General features: G+C 32.6%; 1 protein-coding gene across 1 annotated transcript in view; it reads left to right on the plus strand.

Annotated features, from left to right (window-relative positions):
• The window catches only part of LOC141519164 (putative ATP-dependent RNA helicase DDX60), an 85,821-nt gene that overhangs the window by 61,989 nt on the left and 1,287 nt on the right, over nucleotides 1-22,545 (plus strand). The window contains 13 exon segments of the mRNA XM_074231562.1: nucleotides 2,289-2,447; nucleotides 3,529-3,667; nucleotides 6,576-6,680; nucleotides 6,682-6,725; nucleotides 10,577-10,580; nucleotides 10,677-10,781; nucleotides 12,300-12,444; nucleotides 12,447-12,499; nucleotides 13,527-13,631; nucleotides 13,804-13,948; nucleotides 15,668-15,789; nucleotides 17,205-17,352; nucleotides 19,113-19,253. Of these exon segments, the coding sequence (XP_074087663.1) occupies nucleotides 2,289-2,447; nucleotides 3,529-3,667; nucleotides 6,576-6,680; nucleotides 6,682-6,725; nucleotides 10,577-10,580; nucleotides 10,677-10,781; nucleotides 12,300-12,444; nucleotides 12,447-12,499; nucleotides 13,527-13,631; nucleotides 13,804-13,948; nucleotides 15,668-15,789; nucleotides 17,205-17,352; nucleotides 19,113-19,253 (1,415 nt within the window).

Here is a 22,545-nt window from a genome sequence, read left to right on the forward strand (position 1 = left end):
AACTGAAGTGCTTGAGAATTTTCTCTGTGTGTCTACAGAGAGCTGTAGAATCCAGGGAGCACGGGGGGGGGGGAGAAGGAAGGAAGAAACAGAGAGAGAGAGAGAGAGAGAGAGAGAGAGAGAGAGAGAGAGAGAGAGACAGAGAGACAGAGAGACAGAGTTAGACAGAGACAGAGAGGGATCTAATACAGTGATTCTTAAATTATAGGATATAAGGAAACAGTTAATTTATAGTAGTCACATCTAAACCCTAGTATATAATTGACTAGGATGAAACACTGAAAAGGAAGTAATCACAGTGGTCAACATTTAAATAGTGCTTGATATTTGGTTTGGGAAAGGCACTGTTTTAAGTACTCTGCAAACAGAGGTGGGTGTACTACACTGCTTATCTAATTTTATTTATAATATACTAAGAAATTAAATTACTCTTAGGAAAGTGAGGTATAATAGGTCAAGATATGAATTGAATCTCTCTTCTTTGCAATTTCTAGTTCTCAAATAAAATTATATTATCTAAGTATATTCTGGGTATGAGACTAGATCTTGAAATCTAAAAGTAATAAATATTTGTCCAATTGCCCATATATTGCAATATACTCACACTTTTGTCAAGCTTAATCACTTTAATCTATTAGCAGGGTCAGTAAGATCTTAAGACTGTATTTCACAGATGAGGATATTTTAAGGGGTCTTTACTATATCAATTCACAGAAAATTATTACTATTATCTGTGATACTTCAAGATAAATAGTTTTCAAACATTTTACATCACTCTTTTAACATTTGATGGATGTTCAGGGAGGACTACTAGCACCTGTGGGGTGAGGGCTTGTCAAAGCCTTCTCAGTGCTGCTCATCTTCCTTTGATATCCATCTGATTCATTCAGTTCTCACCTGTCGCTCCAAGAATATTTAGCATGCACAGTGGTCTCACGCTGGAAGAACAATCCTGGTTCTTTTCCTACTTATCAGACCACTCCTTCTCAGTCCCTTTTGATGATCATACTCACTAACTGTGAGTGTCCTATAGGCTTCTCTCCTAAGCCTTATTCTCTTCTCTTTCTATACTATTTCACTTGGTAATCTCGTTAGCTCCTATGGACTTAATTCTCATCTCTGTGCTAATGATTCTCAAATTATTTATCTTCTCTTAATTTTTCTGTTAACCTCCAGTTGCACATCCTAAACTGCTTTTCAGATCTTGAACTGGATGTCCAATAGACACCTCAATATATTCAAAATTGAAATAATTTTCTTTCTACTGATACCCCACCTTTTTCCAAATTACTGTCGAGGATACTATCATCCTCACAGTCCCCAAGGATCCTAGATGTATTCCTTGACTTCTCACTGTCTCTCCCCCTGGCAACTCACCTTCCCCTGTTCCCAATACATATCCAATATGCTGTCAAGACCTATGGATTTCATCTTTGTAATATAACTTAAACATTCCCCCTTCTTATACTGTCACCCTCCCTGAATGATCCTTTTCACCTCACAATTGGATCACAACAATAGACTACTGGTAATTCTGCCTGCTATGAGTGTCTCTCTAGTCTATTATCCCCTCCATCCTGCCAAAGTGATTTTTCTTAAATGCAACTCTGACGGTATCACTCCTCAAAGCTCCTACTGAATAAACTCAAGTGTCTCCCTATGGCCTCTAGGATCAAATTTAAAAGCAAAACAAAACAAGGCAAAAAAAACCCTCTATCTTGCATTCACAGGCCTTCATAACTCTCCTTTCCAATCTTCTTATCTCTTATTCCCTAACCATTGCTTCTTGTTGTTCCAGAACAATACTCCCTCTCTTGGCTCTGGGCATTTTTTCTTGCCATCCTTTATGATGAGATTGCTCCCCCTCCTTATATATCTGCATTCTGACTTGGATTTCCTTCAGGGCCCAACTAAAACCCAATTTTTGATTAGAAATCTTTCCTAAACTCTCTTAATTATTGTATCTTTCCTATTAATTTCTCCATTTCATCATAGACATATGTTTACAACTATCCTCATGCATACATACATAGAAATAGTTGCTTTTTATTATCTTTTCATTAGAATGTAAGCACCTAAGAACAAGGACTATTTTTTACCTATTTTTGTATCCCTCATTGCTTAGCATAGCAACCGTCATATTATAGAAGCTTATTAAAGATTTATTGACTGACTCCATTAGACATGTATATATCAATAAATCAATATCTAATATAGCCTAATATACAAGTTTATTGTCCTCCTTTAGATATGGAGTTATATCAAAATATCCTTTCTACTCCATCTAGATTCAACATTCACAGGGTAGAAAACTCAGCTACTTGTGTACTTCAGAACGTGAGAACCAAGCAAAAAATATGCCAAAATGTAAATACTAAAAGAGAGATAAAAAAATTGAGAAGGGTACTGTGGAACACAAGAAGATCTTTAAGGGCAAATATTACAGCGTGAGTATAATTTTCATGTAAATTTTGAATGAGAAGAAATGAAATAACTCTTGGATTTCAAATGCCTTGAGTTATTGAGTCTTGTGTTATAGAGTTTATGGAAGACCATAGATGAAGGAATTTAAGAGATTATTTCAGTTTTTCATCTGATAAACAATATTCTTGAGGCCCTGTCCAATGACATGTCATTCAATAGTAGAACTAGAATCCACTCCAATTCTCCTTGCTCCTTGTACATTTCCTTCCTTTTTATTCTTCCATTTTGCTGTTGCCAGAATGAAGAAATTATTTAATGATTTCTATGAAATGGGCACAATGAGAGTACTAAAAAAACCTTGAATATAATTTCTGCTTTTAAACAAGTCATAAAATTATATATAGCTTAGTAGGGCATTTAAAAGAGAAGATTTAAAAATACTTATGGAATCCCTTTGGGTTTCTTAGGTAGAACCATTCAAAAGTTTAAAACCCTGCTTTTGTTGATAAAAGGTCCTTCAACAGCTAAAAATATATACATTCTAAATCAAAATTTACTGAATCATAAAATTACAGAATTAGCAGTGTATTGAAAGTTGTCTAAGGTAATTTATGGTGGTCATATTCCTGTCTACTAGATCCACAAGAAACGGTCCTATAGCCTTCACTTGAAGACTGCTGTCAACCCCTTTAAGGCAATATTTAGAGTCAATTCCAGTTAACATGAATATTTTTCTTCTCTTTTTTCTCCAAAAATAAAATTTTGAATCATTTATTGCATTTATTTCCCCTCTCCCATTCCCACCCCAATGAGGAAGAAAAAATGAAAAACCAAACTCTCACAATATATAGATATATAGAGAACAAAAAATTCCCATAAATAATGGAACTGTGAATTAGCCTAACCATTAATTAAGTTTTCCTCATGCCCTCTGTCCTTTATATTTCCCTCATAGGATGTAATCTACATGAGAGCAGGAATGATTTTATTTTTGTACAGTGCCTATAAAGTGCCTGCACAAATTAAGTATTCAGTAAATGCTAGTTGAATTGAATTATGCTATGTGTGAAATCTGCTTCATTATATCTTTTATTTAGTTTTAAGGAAAAAATATTCAAGGATTAAAATTGAGAAAATTACTCTTTACCTTGCTCAAAAAGAAGAAATAAAGAAAAAAATCAGAAAGCTTATTGAAGTTCCTGCTGAATTTTCTTATTTGGATTACAATTCAAAGGATCATGAGGTAAGTACAGTATAAATTAGTATAACTTTTAGTATAACTTTTCTCTTTTTAAAGTTATAGACTTGTGTTCTTCCCACCAAGTAGAGTGGGAAATCCTTGTGAGAAAGACTTTTGATTTTAGTACAGTATTTAAGCACTTAATAGATGCTTTTGCATTCTTTTAGTTATATTTTCTTATTCAGTAAATTCTTTAAGTTTTTAATTGAATGACTACTCTGCACTGGGCAATATGGTAAGAAGAGTTCATGAGAGATACAAAGATGAATAAGACAATTTCTTCTCTCAAGTAATTTAATTATTTGGGGAGAGATAAGCTATGTATAAATTGGAATAGTACAGAGAAGAGTATGATACATATGACAGGAAATTTGCAAGGAAAGTGCTCTTTGGGAGAATTGGACATGGAATATTTGCTTTTGACTGGACATTAAAGGAAATTTGATGGCTAAAGAGACATTTATAAAAAAGATACAAAAGTTTCACATAGGCTGGATAGGGATTTGGGAAAAGGTATTTCAAAGAGAGACCAGTAGGAGAAAAAGTTGAAACAAAATTCATGAAGATTCATAGAGGATAAAAAAGTCCATTTTGACTGAATTAGGACAAATGAAGGGGATCCAAGTTAGAAAGGATTACCATGGTAAAAATTTGGAGGGTCTTCAGTGACACATTAAGTAGATTAAGTGCTACAGTCATGGCGGTTTTAAAGCACTACATTCACATGATCAGAGCCCTGCTTTGGCAAGGTCAATATGGTATCATTGTTTTAGTTGGATTGAAGGAGAAAAGAAATTAGAGTTATGGAGACTTGTTTGAAGTAATTGCAACAGCTCAAGGAGAGATAATGAGAACTTAAATTAGGGAAGAGTTAAAGAGGGGGAGTAAAAATGGAAAGATATTTGGGAGGTTAAGATCACTCCTAGATCAGGGGCAGCTAGATGGCAGAGTGGATAGAGCACTGGCCCAAGAGTCAGGAGAACCTGAGTTCAAATCCAGCCTCAGACACTTAATAATTGCTTAGCTGTTTGATCTTGGGAAAATCACTTTAACCCCATTACCTTAAACAAATAATTTTTTTTAAAAGAGCACTTTTAGATCAACCTTGATGAAAACAACTCATCTCAGTAGTTCAGAGAGCTAGGACAGCCATATTAGACCAGCTATGGAAAATGTTATCCCCAGTCAGAGGAAGAAAAACAAAATAAAACAACAAAAAATTCCCTTCAGAATCTGATGAGCACTTTATAAAAATTATCTCTTATCTCTTTCCTTAATTCCAATTCCTCATACTGAAAATTACTAACCTGTAATCATATTTATTGAAATATGGATGTATAATGTGAACCTGACTGTTTTCTGCTGAAGGGAGGGGACTGGGAAGGGAGGGTGGAAGGAAATTTTGTAACTTAAAAATATACACATGCATATAGATGAAAAAATAAATAAAAATGTTGAAATACCAAAAAGAAAAAAGATAACTCCTAGGCTTCTGGTCTAATGAAGTGAGAAGATGATGATGCCATTGACAGAAGAGGGAAGTCATAAAGAGGATTTTTTTGGCGGGAAGAAGATAAATAGTTTGGTCTGGGACATGTTGAAGCCAAAAGCCTGGTGAACCATCTATCAGCTTAAGCCATTTTAACCTAGTCAACTATGAGAAATGTTGGTTTAGGAGAGAAGACAGGTGAATGGATAGCTCCAGAAGCAAATAAGAACTTCTGAGAACAGAGTTTTATGAAATACCTATGTTTAGGAAGAAAGAAAAGAAAAAAAAGATTTAGAAAGATGCTAATGGAGTGGTCAAAGAGCTAGAGAAAAAGAGCGTTCAGTATTAAGGAAGTCAAGAGAGTGATATTGTTAAGAAAGTGGTAGTGGTCACTACCACTGTTGTACCACTGTTCTAGTACAACAGAGACATCAAAGGGGATTTCTTTTGTCTTCAGGAATTTTCAAAAGCACTTTCGGTAGAGAAGCAAGGATGTAGACCAAATTGCAGAGGACTGAGGAAGAGGGGAGAGTTGAGAAAGTGAAGGCAGCAAGATTAGATTATTCTTTTTCAATGTATGACATAAAAACAATGAGATGCTCTGGTACCTTAGGAAAGCAAAGGCAAGTTTGCTTTAGGTTGAGGGAAAAGAACCAATGTAACGGGAGAGATCAGAGGCAAAAGAGGATTCATCTGGTCTGGAACAGGAAAGAGAGATTGAAATGCACAGCAAAGGAAGAGCTAACTTTTATTCCTCTGAGCCAAGAGAGAAAGATGTGATCACTCTAAATTAAACAATGTATAATCTATTTGAACCTGATGGCTACTGTTGACTAGTATAGAATCAGCACACAGAAATAATATGCTCTGATAATAAAATACTCTCCCTGGTACCTGGTGCCACTTTCTCTCCTTAACATACCATTGTAAATTAAAGAGGAAAATACCTTATATTGAAAGGACAGGGGGAGAATAGATCAAATCCTTAGAGTCAAGAAGACCTGAGTTCAAATCCTACTTCAGACTCTCACTAGCTTTATGATACTGAAAAATCATTCAGTGCTCTAAGAATTACTTTCCTTATATGCAAAATGAGAATAATAACACTAATCTCAAAAGTTTGTGAGGGTAAAATGGAATAGCAAATATAAAAATATTGCAACCTTAAAACACTATTCAATTATCTTGTCTTTGCCAAATTAAAAAAAAAGTGTTTTCTACTGTGATATGTACTATATGCATTCATTTTCTCCATCTTATTCTTCCATTTTAATATAGCAGAATAATGTAAAATCCTGCATAATTTTTCTACAAAGTTTGAGAATTATTAACAAGATAAATTTCTTAACAGACACTTAATGGATGTTTGAAGAATGGTTTAAATTAAAGAATTCAGTATAAATTTTTATTCTATCTTTTCAGACTCTAGAGAAAATATTCCATAGAATTAGATATTCAAGAAATAAGGCTAAAGTGAAAGCATTGGCCTATTATGGTATTGGATATCATCATGGTTCAACGGAATATTAAAAAAAGACAAATTGTAGAGATGCTTTTCAGGATGGGGCATAGGTGAATTTTCTTCCCATTACCCCCAAAACCATCTCCTTCCCTTGCCTTCCATTCTTTCCTTTTTCCTTCCCTTCTCTTTTTTCTCTTTCTCAGACATTTATTCTGATTTTAGTTGTTATCAGTGTAGAGAAGTTCTTGAGATGAAATTTCCTTTACCAATACAGCTTGATTCCTGATCTTTCCTTGAGCACTAAATGAATAAATGATTTCCCCAATGATTTCATTCTTCCCATTGAATTTAGGAAAAGTGGAAGAGGAAAGAGAAAATTCTCTCTCTTCTCCTAGTCTCTGTGAAAAAGGTAGTATTGAGTTTAAAATTTTTCTCCTCAACTCTACTCTGACTTCTGTATAATGAGATCCAGAAAAAAAGATTTAGATGCCATCTCTGAGCTATGTTTTAAGGAACTTTGATAATAGTATACTGGGAAAAATGTCACAATATTATTAGTGCAAATTCCCTAGTTTTCTCTTCCCTGTTTCTTTTGCACTTGTTACTGAAGTCTTGCAAATGCTTCAGAGGAGAGACTGTAGTTTTACTCCTATTTCCAGGGATAGGATGACATTCCTTTTCCTTTGTGAAAAACCATGGAGGATTCTTTCTTTGGTTGTCACTGTTGATTATAAGTCAAATGTTATTTAAATATCATTATCAGTCTTTAGATACTTGCATCTCCAGCTTCTTTTTCAGAACTCTGTAAATATGGAAATACTTATGGAATGTATTGTATACCACCTACTTTATATCATTTATTTATGTTATACAGATCTGTGATCTCACTGATTTGTCAGTTCTCCTCCAACAGTGAAATTTCAATCTGTCCATACCAGCCTCTTCTTTACTGTTGTCATTCATTTCCTCCCAAAAGTTCACCCCAGAAGTTCCAGTCAATTTGTTAGACTGTCTTAGAGATTGTCTTTTGATATTTCAAGGATAGAATTGGAGAAAATTGATTGTCCATCTACCATCCTTTTATTTTTATTATCAGATTAGGTCATCTTTTTCTTTATTTTTATATAACTTCTTGATTATGATTTCTGTACTTTTGCTACTCTTCCTTTCTTTTGTATCCTATCCATACTCCAATGTAAAAATACTCTTTTTGATTCTTGCACACTTTCTGTCTTCTAGACATTGGAGAATAATTCTTGTCCGATCACTCTCTTTAGGAAGAGTTGTTCCTTATCTCACTCTCTGAAGTACTGGGACAAAGGAGAATTAAGCAAAAACTTTTTTGATCCTAAGAATTCTAGATTATGCTTGCCTCCACAAATTTTCCACTCGACCATAAATAAATCAATTCAATTAAATTTAACTAGCATTTCATAATCCAAATACTATATTAGATTCTTGAAATACAAAGATAAAAACTGAAAAAATAAATAATCCCTGCTTTAGTGGACAAAGCCCTGAATTTGAAATTTGGAATTGAAATTCTACTTCAAATACTCACTAACTGTATAAACCTTACTGTGTTTCAAATTTCTTATATATAAAATAAGAAGAGTGGATTGAATGATCTTTATAACACCTTATACTTCTAAATCTATAATACTATGAACATGGATCTATTAATTAATAATTTTTTTATATCAGGTCCTTTATATCCTTGGTCCTGGGAATATAATAAAATAAAATAGTCTCTCCCCTAAAGACTCTTATATTTAACAGGAGGGAAATAATAACATACACATTAATAAGTCAATACAAAATATGCACTACAAAAATAGAAAGAAATTTATCACATGAGAACACCAAAACTAGGGATATAAGAAAGAGTATAGGAAAGCATCAGAGAGAGCTTAAATAGAATTTTGCAGGGAACTAGGGATTTTAAAAGGAAGTCATGAGGCAGGTAGAATAATTCAGGCATGAGGGGCATGAGTCTATGCAAAGCCACAAAAGTGGAAAATGAAGAGTCCTTTACAATGGGAAGCAAGCCAAGAAATCTTTCTAAAATAATATTTAAGGGGATATGCATTATGTAATCAGTCCTTGGACAAAATGAAGATTTATTTGATTATGAAGCCAGAATAATTTATAATTAACTAATCAATACAAGTAAATAAACATTTATTAAAACCAACTATGTGTCAGTCACTGGATGCAAAAATTAGATCTTGACTAAATGTTTGCTCTAATGGAATAGCCTTAAAGAACTCTGATTTGTCTTGAAGTCGCATTGAAGCATAAGAGTAGGAATTTCTGCAAGCTATTTAGTATAATGCAGATAGCATATAATATAGTATAGTATAATATGATGATGATGATGTTTGTCCTTCGTTCTCAAGAAGAACATGCTATCAGGGAGTTGATGCCATGACAAGTACAGGAATTGGATTTGAGTGAGGGGATGCTGTGCTAAGTCACCAGCATCCTCCAGAGTCATCTGAGTTCTGTGGCCAGATGAGAATCATGACAAGTGGAAATGGTCCTAGATGCACAGAAATCAGGGTTCAGTGACTTACCTAGGGTCACACAACTCATAAATGTCAAGTATCTGAGATTGATTTTGAACTCAGATCCTCATGACTCTATACATATATGTAATTTCTAAGACAGTAGAAGAGATGTTATTTTAGGAATAATATAATAAATCCATTTTTAAAGTTTCAGTCAATTATGTACCTGTATAAATTATAATTATAAAGACTATGCACATATATAAATTATTCATTTTTTAAGGTTTTTTTTTTTTGCAAGGCAAATGGTGTTAAGTAGCTTGCCCAAGGCCACACAGCTAGGTATTATTATCTGAGGCTGGATTTGAACTCAGGTACTCCTGACTCCAGGGCTGGTGCTCTATCCACTGTGGCACCTAGCCAACCCAAATATTCACTTTTTGAGAGGTAAATTTTAATTCTTGGGATTCTTTCCTTTGCAATATTGTACAGTCTTTCATACAACACGTAATTGTTTAATGCCTAATTAAAAACTTGGTCCAATTTTCATTTGGGCTATTTCAAAATTGATTAATGATTAATTGATTAATGATTATTGATTAATGTTATTTACATGGTATCAAAATTGGGATGGCAAATAAATTGCTTGAATGAAAGTATATATATATATAAAGAAAGAGAGTTACAAATAGATGAAACATAAAATTTATTTCAAAAGAAAATCTTAATGAATATAAAGTATCCTTGTCCTATGTCATTCATATGGCTTGTCAATGATGAATTTTATTTTTTATTCTGATAGACAATGCATATGTGTATATCTCTGTGTGTGTTTGTGCATGTATGCATATGTGTGTATGTAAACACATTTAGACATTACTTTATACTTTATGGATACAGTATTCTATTGGACTGGGTACTCATTTTTTTCATGGATCCAGATGCCAATCATCCTTTGTTTTAGTATATTATCTTCATGAATTGCAATGTTCAAAAACATTTATTCCTTTTTGTTTGACTCTTTAGTGATAAACTTTTTTCAGTTGCAGAGACTGAATCTCAGAGAAACAAAACACAATATATTGAGTGGCTTTTGCCTGGTGTGTTTCTAGTTTGTCAGAAACTGGCAAACTTTGCATTTCATAAACATATGCTCCAAGAGCCAACAGCCACTTTCCTTGCTCTCTGGAGCATCAGAATAGAGCTTTTCATAAGGAATGTATATATTTATAAACAGTCAATAAACATTTATTGAGCTTTACTATGTGTAACAAACAATGCTAAGAACTGAATATAGAAAGAAGAAAAAATAGTTCCAGTCTCAAAGAATTCACAATCTAATGGTGCAACACTATGCAGATTACATGCAAATAAACTGTAAACAGAATAAATGGAGCTCTTCAATAGAGGGAAATGTGGGGATATGGGGATTTTAGTTGAGGCTTAATTAGGAAAGTAAAATGATAAAAGAGAGAATTCCAGGCATAGAGAAAAGCTAATGAAAATGATGTCATATTTATTTTTGCAAGTGTTTATTTCATTTTTCTATAGGTGGTAACAGCTACTGGATCTCTTGCCCTGGGAATCAATATGCCTTGCAAATCTGTTGTCTTCACAGAAGATTCTGTCTTTCTGGATGCCTTAAATTTTAGACAGGTATCTTTAATCTTGTGCTTCCTCCCTATATACATTCTGGAATTATCAATAAGGATGCTATATGATCATAATATGGATATCTTTAAAGATTTTGATACTTTAAATCATGAATATCTCAATCTTTTTTTTTCTTGAACGGTTAGGGAACCTTAAAAAAGTACTGTCTGCAGCAAGAAAAGAAAAAAAATTGCATCTTGTTCTGGTTCCCTCATCACTACCTTTTCTAATTAGCATAGTAAATAAGTCTATATGTAGTCACTATAAAGCTATATTAGTTATTTCATAAATAAAATAAAGTTTTAAAGGAGAACCTAGAAGTCACTTATAGACAGAGCCATAAATTAAAGAAGCATAATGGTTACTTGCAAAATGCCTCATAAACCAATTAAAAGATGGGCTAAATCAAGAAAGTCAATTAGACCTTATTATAAGGAAATCTAGCTTCTGCTAAGTGCCCATGATTTATGTCTCAGATAAACTCCAAACATTTGCAGTAAGAGCATCAGAACAAAAGATGTTATTTATAACTCTGGGATGATGTAGATACATTAATGAATGAACCCTATAGTGTCTCAGATAAATGTTCATCTGTTTTTTTTTTGCTAGCCATGTGACCTTGGGTAAGTCCCTTAACCTGATTGCCTCACATTCTGATTCATGTCTGGCCACTGGATCCAGATAACTCTGGAGAAGAAAGTGAGGTTGGTGACTTAGTACAGCAGCCCCTCACTCAATTACAACTCATGTGCTTGTCATGGCATCACCTCCCTGATGTCATAGTCTTAGAGAATGAAAACCTCAAACTCCTGCCCCCAAGTGCTCCTCCAGCTCCTATGGGTTCATGGTGCCAAAGTGATCTCAATTCTGTTACCTCCCCAAATTATATTTTTTTTATATTGCCCTTCTTATTTCACCACTCTATTCTTTAACTGGGTGTGCTTATCCCATATTTAACCATAACAATCACCTTGTGGTTCCATTTTCTTAGTAGTAATTTATAAATTAGCAATCCAAAAAAGATTTTAAAGCCTAGGGTCTCCAAAATGAGAGATTATCCTATAAATATTCAATGCCTAAATAGGTATATTTGTTGGATTCTATGAAAACATCAGTACCAAATTATTGATAACTTAAATTTTTTTTAAAATGCTTTTTCTTCATATAACAGTATATTTACATTTGGTCATGCATCGTTGCCATCTGAATTTATATCAGTTTTTTAATGTACAAAGTACTTTAACTGGGAAGTGACATTTTATTTGTATTTATAGACAAATATCTATTAGTTTCACTTTTACTTTAAAAACTTTTTGGATTGCTAATTTATAAATTGTGATTAAGAGAATGGAACCATAAGGTATGGTTAAGCCCAAGTCTTTTTTTACTCTGAACACAATAACCATTATAGCATGCTGCCTTTTGCAGATAAAATTTGCAATAATTTTAGCAACTTATCAACATGTGGTGCCAAAATCTAGCTTACATAATATTTAAATATTTCATGAATACCCCTTTTAGATGTCTGGTCGGGCTGGAAGACGTGGTGAGGATCTTTTAGGAAATGTATTCTTCTATGATGTTCCATTGCCTAAAGTTCAGAGGCTTTTAAAATCCAATGTTCCATGATTAAGACGCCAGTTCCCTCTGAGCATTTCTCTGGTCTTGAGCTCCTTCTTTTGGTAACCAAAGCCAATGATAAGGAGGATGCTAAAGCAAAGGTAAAAATTTCCATGTTAATTTTGTTTTTTAGTCATAAATCTGATCACTCACTAGGGTTTATATAATTAGAACTGCATTTTTAAAGCCAGACAGTAAAGTGAGTTGCCATCCATGTAGTGATATAAATAGATTTAGAGCAGTATTTGATATATATATGTGTGTGTGTGTGTGTGTGTGTGTGTGTCTGTGTGTGTGTCTGTGTGTGTGTACATGTATATATTTCAAAATATGAGTAAATTGAGTTCAATGACCATTATATGATTGTTTATTTCTCTGACCTATTCAAAAAATATGAACTTAAACTATAAGCAATTTTAGGATGTGGAAAAATTTCCCCCTTTTGGAATTCACAGTGATAAAAGAAAAAAAGATATGCTATTAAGCTAGCTATAGCATAATTATGTATATGTGTATATTTATATTCAAATATACACTATGTAATATGTATCTATATATCTAAAATAAATTTTCATTGAATAAATTCTAGTAAGTTGAGACAAAAATTAAAATTGAATATAATTATAGTCAAGATAAATTCTTTATTTTGTATTTCAATATATCATTCTTTCCTCTTGTAATATTTAACATTTGTATTATTTTCTATTCACATTTCATTTTCCTTGACATAACTTATTATGAATTTTTGGGTTAATGTTTTTCAATGAAATAGATTTGATTTTTCACCTTTCTATCCCTCTCTCACTGAAAAAAAACAAAAATAACTAAAAATAAAAACAAAAACCTTGAAACAAATATGCAGAAGCAAGTAAAACAAATTGGTCATGTCTCAGAAATATATGTTTCATTCTATTCCCCTTAACCATCAACTCTCTGATAAGAGGTGGGTAATATCATCAGTCCTCTGCAATTGTTATTGATCATTATACTGACCAGTCTATAAATCATTATGCTTTTACTTCTATTTGATACATAGTTTTATGATCATTGATGAAAGAATGCAAATGTTTTTGTGCATTATATTTTTAAAAAACGAATATTTTTTTCTTTATTTTTAACTTTACCTAGGCATTATCTGTATTGCAACATTCAATGATGTCCTTTGATCAACCAAAGGTGAAACAAATGCTGAAAGTATATGTCATTTTTTCTTTGCAGTTTCTGTTCAGAGAGGTAGGATATAATCTCATCCTAATTAAATAAGTTGGTCAAAAAAATTAGTTCTAAAAAAGAACCAAAATTATCTTATATTAATATTACTTTCAAGGTGTTATTTGAGATATCAAACTTCTTTTAGCAGTTTTTATTACAAGTCCAAATTGAATTTATAAAATACAATTTCTAGGGCTATCTGGATCAGGAATGTATTCCCAGGGGATTTTCTGGACTTGTGGTCCATTTGCACTACTATGAACCTTCAAACTTTGTTTTGGTCAGCTTTCTTGAAAAAGGATTATTTCATAAATTATGTCAGCCAATGAATCAGAAGGGTAAGCTAATACTTTCTAATGCCATCTTTCCTCTATTGCTCACCTTTTGAAGCAAATAACCTTTATTTCTCTCAAAGGATTGTAATTTCTCTCATAGTAAAGCATTTGCAATATTTTATAACTATCAGTTTCATTTCTATCATAGATTTAGATTTTGGGGGATCTTAGAAATTATCCAATCCACGTCCTTGTACCCTATACTTTATAGATGAAGAAATTAAGATCAAAGAGCATAAGTCATTACTTGAGGCCATATAGGTAGTAAGTGGAAAGGCTGGGACTTGAATCCAGTTCTTTTGGTCTCCCAATCCCAGTGTTCTTGAGTAGATTTTTTTTTTTTATAAAATCACAAACATATGTCTATATGAGGCCACTGACATCAGTCTTATTAAAACTATAAGGATGGGGCAGCTAGGTGGCGCAGTGGATAAAAGCACCGGCCCTGGAGTCAGGAGTACCTGGGTTCAAATCTGATCTTAGACACTTAATAATTACCTAGCTGTGTGGCCTTGGGCAAGCCACTTAATGCCATCTGCCTTGCAAAAAAAGAAACCTAAAAAAAAACTATAAGGAGCAGGTTTATCTTTAAAAACAAAATCTATACTTTTGCCCTACAGTCTATCATTTTTGGAACCTTGCCATTTCAGTAGTCTTTAGAAAGTTACAGAAATTGGCCTCAACTTTCTTTTCTTCTGAGTCTAAGGCCTCTAATGCTGTCATTAAATTGTCCTGTTTCTTCCCTGCATATGTCATAGAGTCACTGTAGGAGACAAAGTTTACAAAAACATTTTTCAGAATTAAGGTTTGTGTGCAAATGCAGTTTATAAAAATAATAAATTAGATTTATAATTTTGATTAGGTCATCAAAAGATTCATATGTATATAACATGGTCAAGTATTTCTAGTTGTTGAAAGTTAAATTAAGAATGAAATTTCTACAAGATCATCTAGAAAGTTAGGAGAAAAAAAGAAAAAATAAAGCTTTGAGTTGAATTGATCAAAGTTTTAATATTAACTACAAAATACCATAACTTAATGAGTTTAATGAATTGGGATCTGTTCTTTGGTTTTATTATTGCAAGAAAAAAACAAAACAAAACATTATGACAAGTCACATGAATTATTTTTAGGTCTATTGAGAGATATATGACTCACTATGAAAGTATTAAAATTCAGTAAGTAGTCATCTGGCAAAGTATATTCTTTAACTCATAAAACTTTTAAATTCATCTTAACCTTAATATTTTGAACACATGCATTGGAAGAGTTTGATAGAATGCATTTGATATTTGCCATTTGCCTATCTGCATGGGAAGAGGGTGTCTCCTTATAGGGACCACTCTCCAGGAAAGAAAACATTGCTCTCGATTAAAAAAAACAAAATCAATAAGCAAAATGTTTTCTAGAATTTTGTATGTTGAAGCTTTAAAATAGTTTTCTACTAGTTATAGAGGCTATATGAATATAAGGGCTAGCTGTGGAATTTGGATGATCAGGGTTCAGATGCATGCTGTAAAGATTTCTGGCAGTATTCTTTTGTCAATTCACTTCAAATCTGTGTTCCCAAGGCACCTGCCTAGCAATTATCTAGAGATTAGAGAGACAGGTTAAAGCATGTTGATGGAGATATGGAGAGATTTCTCATTCTGGGAGGTCACTGTGCTGGGGAAATCACTAAGTCTTTTCTGAGTTTTTAAGTACACTTTATGTTTTGAACAGGTCCAAAAGTATTTTCAGAAGATGTAATGGAAACTTTAGTACTTGTACTAGCAAATCTTTTTGGAAGAAGATACCTGCCTTCCTGTGTAGAAAGATATAAGAAAACTTTTTCTCTATCAAAGGTAATCAGAAAATCAAATTGGATTATTTCAGTCTATCATCATGTTGCATTTCTCATTGTGTAACTCTGGGTAATAGCATTTAAAAATATGTCCTAAAAGATCCTATGATAATAATAAATTCCATGTATGGGAACATTTTGTTTTATTATGATAGGGTAATTTTAAAATTATAAATATAGAGCTACAAATCATTTCCCAAAATGTGCAAAGACACATTAAATGAAAACATGACCCATACTTACTTTTGTACAGAGAATTTGAAAATGAGCACAAAATTCTTTGAATCCTGTGGAGGAAAGTTGGACTTAAATGACATACCATTATTACTTCTTTTTTTCCCCCTTTTCAGATCTTTTTTTTTTTTGAATATTTGAACTACTGAGCCACTGTGCCACTGAGTAGAGAGGTGGTTCATGGATAGAGGGTTAGAAGTAAAGTCAGGAAGATCTGAGTTCTAATCCAACTTCAGATATTTCCTAGCTTTGTGGCCCAGGGCAAGTCATTTAACATGTGTCTGTCCCAGCTGTAAAATGAGGGTCATAATATCATCCAATTATCTTAAAGATTTAATGAGAGGATCAAATGTGAGAATACCTCTAAAGATTGTGTTAACATAATCCCTGTACACAGTAGGTACTTAATATGTGTGTTCCCTTCCCACTGCAATAGACTTCCTCCACCATATGGATATATGATGACTAAATTATATTAGGATAGCCCCAGATGAACAATTCTTTCCACTGCCTAAAATTTGCATAAAAATCAGACACTATTGAAAAAAGTGTTAATAGATGAGCTGAGTCAGAAAAAGCTTTCATTGGATAAGTTTTCCAGTAGAACTTTCATAGGCTTGTATATGTATATATGTGTGTGTGTGTTTATACACACACACATATATATGTATATATAAAACTTGAAGGGTTCTTAATCCATCTAGTTTGAACTCTTTGTTTTCAAAAAATGAAACTAAAGGTTAGAGATTAAGTGACTTGCTGGAGTTAAGATGGAAAATCAAATATTTTGACTCCAGTAATAGATTCTTTGAGATTGACATAATTTGACCAGCTGTAGCTGTGGGACTATGCTCCCCACTCATACTGACTGAATTTGAACTCACAGACAAAGCTACTCTCCTCAGGGATCTGGGGATCAACTCTTATGGCTTGGGGAGTATCTTTCAGAGACACTTTAGCTGTTGGAGTGCCAAGAGAGTTATGAGTCTGGAGTCAGAAAGATCTAAATTCAAATTCAACTTCAGATACCTCCTCAGTTTCCTTATCTGTAAAATGGGGATAATTAGTAGAATTAATCTCCTAGGACAGTTTTGTGAGAATCAAATGAGAAGTGAAGTCCTTTGTAAAATTTAAAAATGCTTTATAAAAACTAGCTGTTGTCTTTTCCCTCAATATTTCTAGGTTATTTTAGAGGATCTCCCCAAAGACTTTGTTGCTGCAGTAGAAGAATATAATAACAAAATTGAGAATGATTTTGGTTCTTTCCTCCTTATGGTTTCGAAGCTGGCAGACATGAACAAAGAATACCAACTTCCTCTGTCAGAAATTAGTAAGTCTTGTGACTGTAGATTATCCTAGTTGAGAATTCAAAGGAAATAAAAAACAAATTTAATATATTTTTGTTGATGAAAATTCATATTGGGACATAATTCAGTTTCAGAAAACAAAGGAAAAAATATTTCTAAGTAGATATACTTGTAGAAAATGCTTTAGACATGGGTTTGGGAATACCTGAGTTTGAATGAGCCTGGGTAGGTCACTCACTCTCCTGCATCTTTATTTTCCTCATTTTTCAGTATAAAAATGGCACCCATCTTCCAGGATTGTTGTGAGGATCAAATGAAATAGCAAATGTAACAGGACTTAAAAATCTTAAATTTCTATTTACATGTTAGCTATTATTATTAACAAAACTCTTTCCTTCAAGTTTCTCCTTTGGATCATTCTTTTAAGAAAGAATGTCTTTTTATATGGGATTTGAGTAGCTCATTTCTTTTGTATGGAATCCTAGAGGGACTTGTATATCAATTTCCACAGCATGGTTAATGGTTATATAAAGAGATTTCCGTGCATCATCAAAACTCTGTATAAACATTTACAGGAAAATAATTTCCTTTGACTCCTGTTTTCACACAGACACATAGACACATATAGACATATATGTATATATATATATATATATATATATATATATATATATGTAATACTTTTATCTGGTTAAGTTTTTTTACCTTAATTTTTATCAGTATTAAGTCATTTAAATATTAAAGTAAAGAAAAATAAGTAATCTTATGCACACTTTCATTAAGCATTTATTAAATATCAATTATAAGATACCATAAATTACTCTTATAAAATAATTATCAAAGAATGGCAGTTGATGGAACCAAGATGTATGAAGATGATAGTTATTTATAAATGTGGATTTGTGAATATGACATCTTACATGAGAAGGGTCTATTAATTTCCTTAGGTTATGAGCTTATAGGATTACAACGCATCAAAGAACTATCAGATTTTTGATCAACCTATTTTCTTTTTTGAGTTTGGTATCTGTCTTCCACCAAATATTTGCAAAAGGCTTCTCTAAGTTCCTTCCTATTTTTTAGTTTTCAGCTTTCTGACTTTGAAAAAGTACTCCAATCTCTGTCATTCCTTGGCCATCTAAAGACCTTCTAAAGGTGGAGGAATAGAGTTTAATATCTTCACAACCTCTCCTTGTCTTTCCTGTTCCCTCTTTTTTAAATATTTCCTTGAAAATGAAGATCTCTTGCATCATCACCTCAGAATTCTGAGCTTATTTCTTCCTTTACAGCCTTAACAACCTGTTTTTATCCACACTTTCACAGAGTTTTTCCAAAAAGTGTTTGACTCAACAGAACAAAATTTAGACTAATAGGCTCTTCTTAAGTAAGATATGTATATTTGTCTATATAGGTAATATAAAACAAATGAAAACTAATTTAAGCATACTACCTTTAATTATTGTTGAGTGAAAAGGACAGTAGATTTGAAGGCAGAGAAACTGCTTTTGAATTTTACCCTTTATGCCCTTTATCTTGGGAATATCATTTGGACTTTTTAGGCATGAGATTCATTATCTTTAAGATGAATGTGTTGGATCAGATTATCTCTAATGTGCTTTTCAATTCTGTATCTGATAACTAGGTAATGATGCTTCCAGATAGTTTTCTTTATTAATAGAAAAATTAATTATCTTACAATGAAGTTTTATGAGAAATAACATAATATTTTATTAAATTTCATTTGATAACAATATTGAACCATTTCACATTTCATTTTAATTAGATTTTTCAGGTGAAGAATGTGGAGATTCTGAACTGGTATCCCATTTGATGCCTGGGAGTGAGGATAGAACTGCTGTCTCACCATTTGCTTGCCTGTCTGAAAAAACAGACAAAGATCTATTTAATATTGATGTGGTAAATGATATATGTATTATTTCAACTCTTTCTTTCTCATTTATTTCTGAGAAATTCCTTAAGATGATCACAATGATAATGATGATCATGTAGCCCTTTGAAATTTATAATAGCCATGGGATCAGAATTTTAAAAATGCTTTCATGTATCATTTTTTCCTGAAAAGAAATAATTGCATTTAACTCAATGGAAAATTTGATTCTCCTTATGTATTGTTGTAATGCCATATATATATATATATCTGTATATATATATATATATATATATATATATGTGTGTGTGTATACATATATATGTATATATACATATACATATACATATATATATATATATATATATATATATATATATATATATATATATATGTCATTTCACCCCCAAGAAAAGATGGAAGACTTCATCAACCTATTTATGTATTCTGTGTCTACTATTTTATTTTTATTATGTTATGGATTAAAATGATGAAAAATAATCTCTATAAGTAAGGACCTTGAATTTTAATTGGAAAATGACCTATTCAGGCAAAATAATTCATGAACAAGATAGAGTTATATTGTTTTACAAGAAAAGTGTGGAATATGGAAAAAATATGATATATGACACCATTTTATTTTGTAAACATGCCGTTTTTTGAGGAGATTCAACTAATGATCTAAGACTACTTCCTTTTGACAAAAATATAAAATAAGTTATTGATTGAGAAGGAAAGAAAACAAGTATAAAATGTTAATTAAAATGGTAGTGATCAGTATGAAGTTGTATTAGGTGATACTTTACAGAAGTTAGAGTTTCTAGGGTCTTAAAAGTAGGTAGGTAAAATAGTTAACAGTAAAGATGGGAGAAAGAAGTCTTCTCTCTGAGTTCCAGATTTATCTCTCTAATTGACTTTGTGGCTTCTCCACTTGAAAATTTCATAGTTGTCTCAAACTTGACATCTCCAAAATCGAACTTATTACTCATCCTTCTAAGTCTACCATTCTTCTCTAACTTCCCTATTCCTGTGATTCTTCCCTGGTGTGCCACATAGATATTGTTGAGTTGTCACCCTCCTTTACTCTGCAAAGTTGTCAGTCCACAAAAACCAATCTTCCTCTCTCCATCTATCTAGACTCTTTGCTTAACTGTTCTTTGTATCATCAGACAGAAAACAAATATTCTATAATAAATTCTACAATGAATCAATTTGAATTTGGCCTTTGTTCCCCAAACCCTTCCTAAGATACTGCCTCCCTTCTAGAGTCACTTTTTTATATACAAACCAATATATGTGTATGCTTTCTCCTTGGTAAGAATGTAAGTTCAAAGAGCACTTAGCCAAGTGCTTTGCACATAGTAGGCATTTAATGTATGTTTTAATATGTAGAGCATTGTGAATAAGAGAGATGTGATTTAGTTGCATCTCTTAATAGCTGTGTAGAGCATGAGTGAAAGTTTAGAGAAGAAATATTTAATTCCTGGGTGAAAAAATGATGAAACTAATCTTCAGGCTAAGGACTTGAACTAGAATGTAGGCATGTGAAAGAAGAAAATGTATAGAGAGGAGAGATGCTATGGAGATAGAATTATTAAGATTTGGCAACTGATTGGATGTAATGGGGTGGAGGAGAGAAATAATTTCGAGGTTGTAAATTTGCATTACAAGCAAGTTGTTGGTACTCTAAGAAGTAGAGAAGGCTGAAATAAGAGTGGTTAAACTGAAGTTGAGGGGAGAAGGAACAAAGGGAATATAATGAGTTTTGGTTTGAATATATGAGATGCCTATGGGAAATTCAATTTGAAATGTGCAATAATTGATTGATGAGGTGGACCAGCAGTTCAGAAGAAAAACCTGGTTTAGATATATAAATCCATGTAGAAATGGTAACTGAATTCATTGTAGCTGTTGAGGTCAACTACAGAAAGGGGAGAGAGAGAGAGAGAGAGAGAGAGAGAGAGAGAGAGAGAGAGAGAGAGAGAGAGAGAGGAGACAAGCAATTTTAAGATAAAGCCTACAGATCTAAGATGCAGAGATGTTAACTGAATCATTAGGAGCAGTTAAGGTCACCATAAAAGAAAAGGGGCACTTGGACTGAGCTTTTGTGGGAGCTAAGATTAAGGAGGAAGAACATTCCAGAGATGAGGGCTACCAAATAAAAAGGCACAGACATGATATTTCACATATAGGGAATGCCAATTTGACTGAAGATCTAGAGGACATCAGGAAGCATAATATGTGATTGACCTGAAAATAGACACCAAGATCAGTGAAGGGATTTAAAAAAATTAAATTTTATCCTAAAGGCAGTAACAAGACAGTGAAATTTGTTGAGCAGAGTAATGAAACATAGGGTCAAACATGAACTTTAAGAATTTCAGCTTGATTGCTACATAGAAGGATTGGAGAAAAGAAAGATGAGAGGGCTGGTGACCAGTTAGAAGATGAAGCTCTTACAAAATTCTGAGCCAGAGGTGATGAGATTCTTGACTTGGTTCATTATGGTTTAAATAGAAATGAGGGCAGTTGTGAGAAATATTGAAGGGGTGGAATCAATCTATGGAGTATGACTTGCTAGGATAATTGATGGCAAGGGGTACTGGCAAGATTTACTAAGCCCTGTCTTCCCTTTTTATAGAAATAAGGACTCTGATATTATATAGTAGAAAGATCACCAAAATGAGAGTTAGAATGTTGATTCTTGACTCCTTTCCATTATTAGTTAGCTGTGTGACTGCTAACAAATAATTTAGCCTCTTTGATCTCAGTTTACAAAATGAATTCAGATAACATAATCTTTAAGCTTTTTTTTTCAGGTAGCAAAATCTAGGATTTCTTGTAGAAGATTTGTTGTCTTTTCTATGTCTGATGATAGAAGAGTTGAACAAAGAGGCAGATGGATAGAGACAGGAAGAAAAAAATGATTTTTAACTGTGAATAAGACCTCTCCAAATTCTGTGGCCTTAGTGGTTTTATAAAATTTATAGAACTATTTATTCTATTCTATGATTCTGCATGTTCTCTTTTAAAATTCTGGCTTCTGCTGTTATGCTTCTCTTAGTTATTCAAATGTTGATCCTTGTAAGTTTTTAGTTTTGTTAGCTTTAAAATATTCATAAATATTGAGTAAAGCATTAATGTATTCAAAATTAGTTTTAAGTTTCTTTAATGCTCTTTCATTGTTCAATAATTAGCATGTATTTTATGACAAAGATTCTATGAAATATCTTGGATGTTAAGTTATATTCTTTAAATAAAAATTGAATATAAATATTTCTGATAGACAGAGATGAATGAAATTAGACCAAGATAACAAGGTTAGGCA

The sequence above is a fragment of the Macrotis lagotis genome, chromosome 3, assembly GCF_037893015.1.
Source record: "Macrotis lagotis isolate mMagLag1 chromosome 3, bilby.v1.9.chrom.fasta, whole genome shotgun sequence".
NCBI lineage: Eukaryota > Metazoa > Chordata > Mammalia > Peramelemorphia > Peramelidae > Macrotis > Macrotis lagotis.